Source organism: Pinus tabuliformis, chromosome 2_1 (genome assembly GCF_031772625.1).
Source record: "Pinus tabuliformis cultivar Carrire ecotype Pingquan chromosome 2_1, CPIR1, whole genome shotgun sequence".
NCBI lineage: Eukaryota > Viridiplantae > Streptophyta > Pinopsida > Pinales > Pinaceae > Pinus > Pinus tabuliformis.
In genome coordinates, this window is record NC_142299.1 from 399,977,573 (window position 1) to 399,985,357 (window position 7,785).

General features: G+C 36.3%; 1 protein-coding gene across 1 annotated transcript; it reads right to left on the bottom strand.

Moving 5' to 3' along the window:
* Nucleotides 1-614: 614 nt before the first annotated feature.
* On the bottom strand, nucleotides 615-1,674 carry LOC149200538 (uncharacterized). The gene is made up of 3 exons (XM_089399593.1): nucleotides 1,200-1,674; nucleotides 1,031-1,106; nucleotides 615-898 (listed from the first exon to the last, which is right to left on the bottom strand). The coding sequence occupies exons 1-2, from the start codon at nucleotides 1,647-1,649 to the stop codon at nucleotides 1,041-1,043; spliced, it is 516 nt and encodes a 171-aa protein (XP_089255719.1). The 5' UTR covers nucleotides 1,650-1,674; the 3' UTR covers nucleotides 615-898; nucleotides 1,031-1,040.
* Nucleotides 1,675-7,785: the final 6,111 nt, after the last annotated feature.

The following is a 7,785-nucleotide window of genomic DNA, read 5'->3' on the forward strand; positions in this document are numbered from 1 at the left end:
ATTATCATCTTTAACAGATAGTCGAGTTATCTCTAGCATAAAAGCCGAATGCATTACTGTCTATAAATAGAGTGATAATCTCATATATACAGTAAAAGAAAAGCACTGTTATGATAGAGGAATAAACGCTTAAACGAATATGAATTCGTATCAGAAAGTTACAGTAATCAATTACGATATTCGTATCATAAAACTACAATAGTCCGCTTAATATTCATAACTAAAGATTACAGAGCAAACAACATATGGCGGACTGAGTCCATATCATAAAGGTAAAAGAACAAATAGAGTGTAAACCATAAATCTGTATGACTAAAGGTCTTATCTGTTCAACCCATCGCCGAGTTCGACCATACATCCATCGAATGAGATGCAGGTGCGAACTCTCGCGGGACCAACGAGTTCGGTTGGAAAGGGGCGCAGGCCGTCACAGCCAAACCCTCTCTAATCCATCAACATTACAAATAAATTTACAGAGCAAGCACTTTAATAAACGACTGGGTAATGCTTAGATTCAACCCTTACGGGACATTTGTAAAGAGAATGATATTAAGCAACAGAAATTTAACATTACTCTACAATAAACAAAGAGCCGCGCCTGAGAATACATCGTAGAAGTTTAACCATGTTATTTAATAACCAGAAGAGCTGTCAAACGTTATGGGTTCAAACCCAGATACAGTAATACGGTAAGAACTAATAAGTGCTGGAATATAATCCCAGATGCAAGCGAATTAAGGTTCCAAAAGCTGCAAAGCAGCAGTCAATAGCTCGGTCTCGTGAACTTGAGACCTCAACCCCGAAACTGCCGTAAACAAAAAGGAAGTTAACCCAGCTTCCTCATAGGCAAAACCCCAACAGGTATGGACCTGGAGATTAGAAGGCCGTTTACCGCCATCTGCGCCAACCATAGAGGGACAAGATGGCTGGGGTTATAATGAAACACAGCGGTAATCCTTCCGAAGAAGATACTCAGAAAACGCAACCAAAAGCTTTCTCCATAATTTAAAGAAGCGAGCTATGCGTGTACCTGTATACAGTCAGAGTAATAGCATCTGAGAGCAGAGTGGACCGCCGAAGGAGCCAAGATAGCGGACCTGCACCACCTGGCACTCAAAAAAGAGATGGCCGTTATACTGCGCGCTCGGTAAGAAAACCCTAACAATAATGCGAAAACAGATAACGAAAGTAAATCTTACCCAGCCTGTCAAGGATTTACAGCCTCGGCGCGGTCGCAACAGGATGAGATTGCATGCTGGTAAAGGATAACAGAAGAGAGTCGGTGCCGAGGTTATGGACCAGACGCCCAGTGGTATCGGAGAGCTACACCAAGTTTTGGAGCGCCAAGCAGAAGCAGCAAAACCCCGGAGAAAACGGGATATCAATCTTATAAATGCAAACACACAACCTTGCAACGTGGAGCATCCTCCTCCCTCGATCATTCTCGGAGCTTGCATACCGTAGATCTTGGCGGTAATGCCAAAGTGCGAAGGCGGGAAGGTTCCAGCCTGTAGAACCACGTCTGAGCACGTGATCAGGCCGGCGGCCTTAAAGGCTAGTCCAGTTGTCGTGTACAGAATGCGCCAGCATATAAAGGGTGGTTGGGTCTCTTTACCCTTACAAACATGAACCACGAACATCCTTTGCATAGTATTGAGTGGTATCACATCATATTACAGTGGAACAAATAAAACCATTTATTAACGTTAAAACCTTTGGTAATGTGCTGACACCATATCATATATAAGTTGTATATATGCCGGTGTAGGTAAATGTGTAAGGAGGGTGCGGTTACCATGAAAAATTTTTTACTATGTTTAAATGCAGAAGAGATATGTGACATATTATGCATTGTAGTTCGATTTATGGTGGAAGGGAAGATTTAAGAAATAAAATTTACAATTTTCTTTTTTTACTATACTGAAGGTGTTTTTATTGAATCAGTTGTATCATGTATTTTTTCATTTTCCACAATACAACTGTCACTCTTACTTTGTTTTCCACCGTTGATTTGTCAAACCGTTGTTGAGGCACACTGCTAAAATTTTGGTGAAACTTCAGATACTCTCCACGGCGCATGCTACTAAAAATTTGGCGAAACTTCAGATAAAACTTTGGCGAAACTTCAGATACTGTCGACAGCTCTCTTTGCCGACTTTCATTTCGTCCTATCAACGGTTACGTCTATACGACACTGACGTGTATTATCTGGTTGTAACAAAGCCCAACTTAAACCAGGTTACAGAGTAAACGGAAATAAAACATTTAAAATCCGGGTGGAAAAAGTGCAAGTCAGTAAATTAAATCTGTTTTTCCACGTATATATCGTATTTAGATTTATAATTAAATATGAATTATAAAAATAAAGTATAAATTTAAATATAAATCAAAACTGTTGCGGTATAATTTTTGCTTAATTTTAAATTTAAATTATATGAGAGGAGGTGAGTATTTAATTATAAAAAGTATATTATATCATTAAAAGAAAAATATTTAAATTATGATACTAATTTAGTAAAATTATGTAAAACGCCTCAATCATCGCAAGAGAAGAGCAGCATCAGAAACGGAAAATCAGAGAAGCCCTCGAAATCTTGAAGCATCCTTGTAATTTGAACAGAGACAGCGGTTTGGAGATTAGCGGAAGCTGGCTTCCCCTGATCAGTGAAATCAAGAAACGTCAGCCCGGCCCCAGGTAAGTTGTCTAACAGGTAAAGTTGTCTAGGAGGTAAGATAGTTATCAAGATAGATATAAATATAAGTTTTCATAGTAGATATAAATAATATTATAGACATTAACAAGTGTTTTGATTTTCATAGTAATATTGTCTTTAGGTTATTTATATTATATTAAAACCCTAATTATTAATATAACCTCAATGTTTGATTTTAATAAAATATTTAGGCATTAATGCATGTTCTAAGTATAGTCTAGTATTTAATATTGAATTAATATAGAATTTAGGTTTTATTCATTTGTATTAATTTGAATTTATTTAGATAGTGGCTAGGTTTTTATTAATATTTCATATATTAAGCTATTTAGACTTTAGGTCATATAAATAAAAATATTTTAAGTCATATAAGTGATCAGGTTTAAAAAAAAAATTCTTAGGTCATATAGTCATATTTATAATAATATTAAAGTTTTATAACCATATTATTATTATTAAGTTATTTGTCCTATATATTAATATTATTTTGTCACATAGAGTCATTAACTTATATTATTTTGTCATATAGAGTCATTAACTTATAGAATCATATTTATTAATATTAATATATTTACATTAGTTTTAGATAATAATTTTATATATAGTTTATGTCATATAATGGTTTATGAGATTAAAATATTTATTTTAGTCTTTAGATATTGATATTGGCTTTAATTGTTATTAACTCTAATATATATTTATGAAGTTGTAGGCTTGATTATTATTAATTCTAATATATATATATGAATGTGTGTAGAGTCCTTAGGTTAGTTAGATATTTAGATAAAATTTTTAGTTTTGTCTTAGGTCATATAAATATTAATGGTATTAGGTTTATGATTTAAATATTAAAATATTAAAATTTATATTCTAGTTTTTAGATATTATTACCTTAGGGTTTCAAGTTTTTTAAAATTTTTTTGATATTATTATCATTATATATATTAGTATCTAGGTAATTATATTTTTTCAAGATTATTTTAAAAAAGTTATTAAATAAATAAGATTAATTTATTAAAATCAAAATCAATAAATAAAATTAAAATTAAAATTAGGTTTCATTATTTATTTCCAGCCGACCTGTGCTTTGCCTCTATTATTCTGCCCTCATGAGTATTTATTTCCTCCCTCTGGCTCTTCTTTTATCATCTTTCTCTTTTCCCTGATGATGGATCCCATTTGGGATTCGAAACGTTGGTGTAAAAACTCCATTACTGTGGGTTCTCCGATCAGAAATTCAAATAACACAAACCACAGATCTCTGAAATCCAATATCTTATCCCGGTACGGAGGGGATACTTGGAGTGAAATCCTTGCACTTGAAAGTGTTAGAGTTAGAATAAAAAGAAGAGCCTCAGATCTTCATTTCCTCAAAAGTTGTAGGGACTTCAATCTCATTCCTCCTTTTGCCCAGGTTAAGCACAAGTTACATAATAAATACAACAGTAAAGCGTTCATCCATCTTAGTTTCTCTCTAATTCGGTCTGAAATCAGAAGAATCAGAGCTTCCCTGGAGCAACTTGGTCGTTTGGCCCTCTATTCCCACCTTAAACTTGCCAGCAGCATTGATGAAAGCCTTTGGGCCATTATAGACGGCAGAACCGCACTGAAAGCAGAAAAGGAATGGCAGACTGCGCAGGCTAGGCAGCACAGTAAGCTAACCAAGCTTCTAAAGGCTAAAAACGCAGATTCTAATCCTGGTAACACAGATTCTAATCCTGGTAACTGCGCGGGTAATGTCTGCCCTTGTTCAAATAGCAGCGGAGGTAAATTCGATAATGCAGTTCCAAACCGGTTTAATAAACACGCAGTATCAATTCCTCGATTGCACACCACTGAAGACATCGAAAATTCCCTTAAAAATCAGTTGATTAACAATGGTTCGAACGTAGATGCTCTAAGTTTCGATTTAGACATCGAAAATGTCAGTAATGGTTCGAGCGCAAACGCTCCAAGTTCCGTGTTAGACATAGAAAATTCTCATTCGGACAGCGTTGGTTCAGATGCTCCAAGTTTCGATTTATTCAAAGGCAAAACAATTGATTTGCGGCAATGTTATTCTGACAACAATGGGGGAAGCGATGACAAACAATCCGGTAGCAGAAAAATAATGGTGAATAACATCGAAATCCGTAGGTGTAATCCGACCAACATTTCAGTTGTTAGCGCAGGTGAGATAGTTGGTAATTCTATTAAAATTCTAAATGGTAATTCGAATAAAAAGATTGACTGTGACACTATTAGCGCAGAGTTGTTTTGTGGTAAAAATGGCGGAAGCAGTGACATTAATAATAAACAAACCGATAGCATAGAAATGTTGATAAAAAACATCGAAATCAGCACGTTTAATTCAACCAGCACTTCAGGAGAAAGCGCAGAATTGTTTTGTGGTGAAAATGGCGGTGGCAAAGAAATTAATTCGAAACAAACCGGTAGCATTGAAATGTTGGAGAGAAATATCGAGAGCAGAACGTTTAATTCGACCAGCATTTCAGGTATTAATAGTGACAGCGCAGGTGAGACAGATGGAAACTCTAATAATAATTTAATTGGTAACTCCAATAAGAATAATGAGTATGAAATTATAAACGCAGAGGTGTTTTATGGTGAACCTAATCCAGAAGCATCGAATAGGATCATCATAGATAATGATTATTCCCTGGGCAAGGCCGAGAATAAAAACAAGGTGGATAGTTTCGAAAGGATGCACGTCTCCAGAAATGATGCGCATGACAGAAAATTCTATGAGGGTGTAAAAAGGCTAGAATCAAACACTAATAATACCAGTTTCCAAAAAGATGTGGTAAACTGCAATGAACTGAGCAAGGGTGACAAGGAGACTAGCAAAAACTCTTATGGATCAGCATCAACATCAAAAAGAAAAGTAGTTAACCTGTCTTCCGAGATTCTCGACCAGTTAGCAGTCAATGTTCTCAGCAAAGGGATGGGATTTGCATTAGCCCCTAAAAGCCTCCCTATTGAAAAGATGATATGTTGCATTGAAGATGGGATTAGCAACCTCCCTCTTGAAGACAAGGAGGCATTAAGGCAAGAGTTTTCTCTCATCATGAGGAAAGCCAAGGCTCCCAAAAGCAACTTGAGTAAGGAAGAGCAAAAGGCTTTCACTTCCTTACGAAATAATGACAAAATAGTTGTTCTTAAAGCAGATAAAGGAGGAGCAGCAGTTATCCTTGATAAAGAAGACTACGTTAAGAAAATGAATGATCACCTAAATTGTGGCAGTTATAAGAAGCTAAACAGTAATCCCATGGCCAAGATTATGAAGGATGTAAAAAAGATTATATCAGATTCCAACCTTGACGAAAAATTGAAGAAGAAATTAACCCCCTCTTGTGAAACCATTCCTAGAATCTATGGATTACCCAAGATCCATAAGGAGGGTATCCCCCTGAGACCGATAGTTAATACCATTGGCTCCCCAACCTATGAGCTTGCTAAATATGTAGCCAAGATTCTGAAGCCCCTGGTTGGAAATACTGACTCCTTCATTAAAGACTCACATGACTTTGTGAATCTTATTAAAAATGAAAGAATGGAAAAGGATGACATCCTTGTAAGCTTTGACGTGGTTTCCTTATTCACGAAGATTCCTCTTGATGAAGCCATTCAGGTCATAAGAAGTGTCACCGATCCAGAAACCGCAAAGCTGGCTGAAGTCTGCTTAAGGTCAACTGTATTCACATTCCAAGGAACATTTTATGAACAGACATCTGGTGTAGCAATGGGATCACCCCTCTCGCCAATTGTGGCCAACTTGTACATGGAATATTTTGAGAAGAAGGCCTTGGAATCTTATCCTTTAAAACCAGCATGGTGGAAGTGTTTTGTCGATGACACCAATAGAAAATGGACCCATGGTAAAATAGAACTCAACAAGTTTTTCAATCACCTTAACTCCATTTCCCCTGACATAAAATTCACTATGGAGCTTGAAGAAAATATGAGCATCCCTTTCTTGGACATTCTTATCATCAGAAAAGAGGATGGCTCGTTGGGCCATAAGGTTTTCAGGAAATCAACTCACACGGAAAGCTACCTTCATGCAGATTCCCACCATCACCCAGCCCAAAAACTTGGCGTTCTGAACGCTCTTGCCATTAGAGCCCTCTGAATTTCTGACACAGAACATATAAATGAATAGAAGAGGCATTTAATCTCAACCTTCAAAAATATAGGCTACAAGGATCATGAGATTAAAAAAGCCATAAAGAAAGCCGAAAAAAGGTTGTCCTCTCCCAAACCTAAAGAGGAGGATCAACCTCATGATGGTAGGGTTTTTCTACCTTATATCCATGGGGTCACAGATAAAATGGCAAAGATCCTAAGAAAGAGAAACATTCTAACGCAATTCTCAGCTCCCGGTACCATCAGACAAAGTTTAAAATCAGTTAAGGATGATATTGATAAACTGCAGCTCAAAGGAGTCTATAAAATAGACTGTTCATGTGGGAAAAGCTACATAGGTGAAACTGGTCGCTCCCTCCAGACAAGACTGAAAGAACATGGCGCTGATATCAGGAAAGGAAGATCTCGCACCTCAGCCTTGGCAGAACACTCCTCGAAGACTAAACACCACATCTGCTTAGAAAACGCCTCAATCATCGCAAGAGAAGAGCAGCATCAGAAACGGAAAATCAGAGAAGCCCTCGAAATCTTGAAGCATCCTTGTAATTTGAACAGAGACAGCGGTTTGGAGATTAGCGGAAGCTGGCTTCCCCTGATCAGTGAAATCAAGAAACGTCAGCCCGGCCCCAGGTAAGTTGTCTAACAGGTAAGTTGTCTAACAGGTAAAGTTGTCTAGGAGGTAAGATAGTTATCAAGATAGATATTAATATAAGTTTTCATAGTAGATATAAATAATATTATAGACATTAACAAGTGTTTTGATTTTCATAGTAATATTGTCTTTAGGTTATTTATATTATATTAAAACCCTAATTATTAATATAACCTCAATGTTTGATTTTAATAAAATATTTAGGCATTAATGCATGTTCTAAGTATAGTCTAGTCTTTAATATTGAATTAATATAGAATTTAGGTTTTATTA

Bases quoted from the DNA above. Each gene is read 5' to 3' on its own strand.
- LOC149200538 (XM_089399593.1), bottom strand. From the start codon at position 1,649: ATGCAAAGGATGTTCGTGGTTCATGTTTGTAAGGGTAAAGAGACCCAA. The intron at 1,107-1,199 runs GTAAGATTTACT...TTTGAGTGCCAG, and splicing joins GTAAATCCTTGACAGGCTGG to GTGGTGCAGGTCCGCTATCT.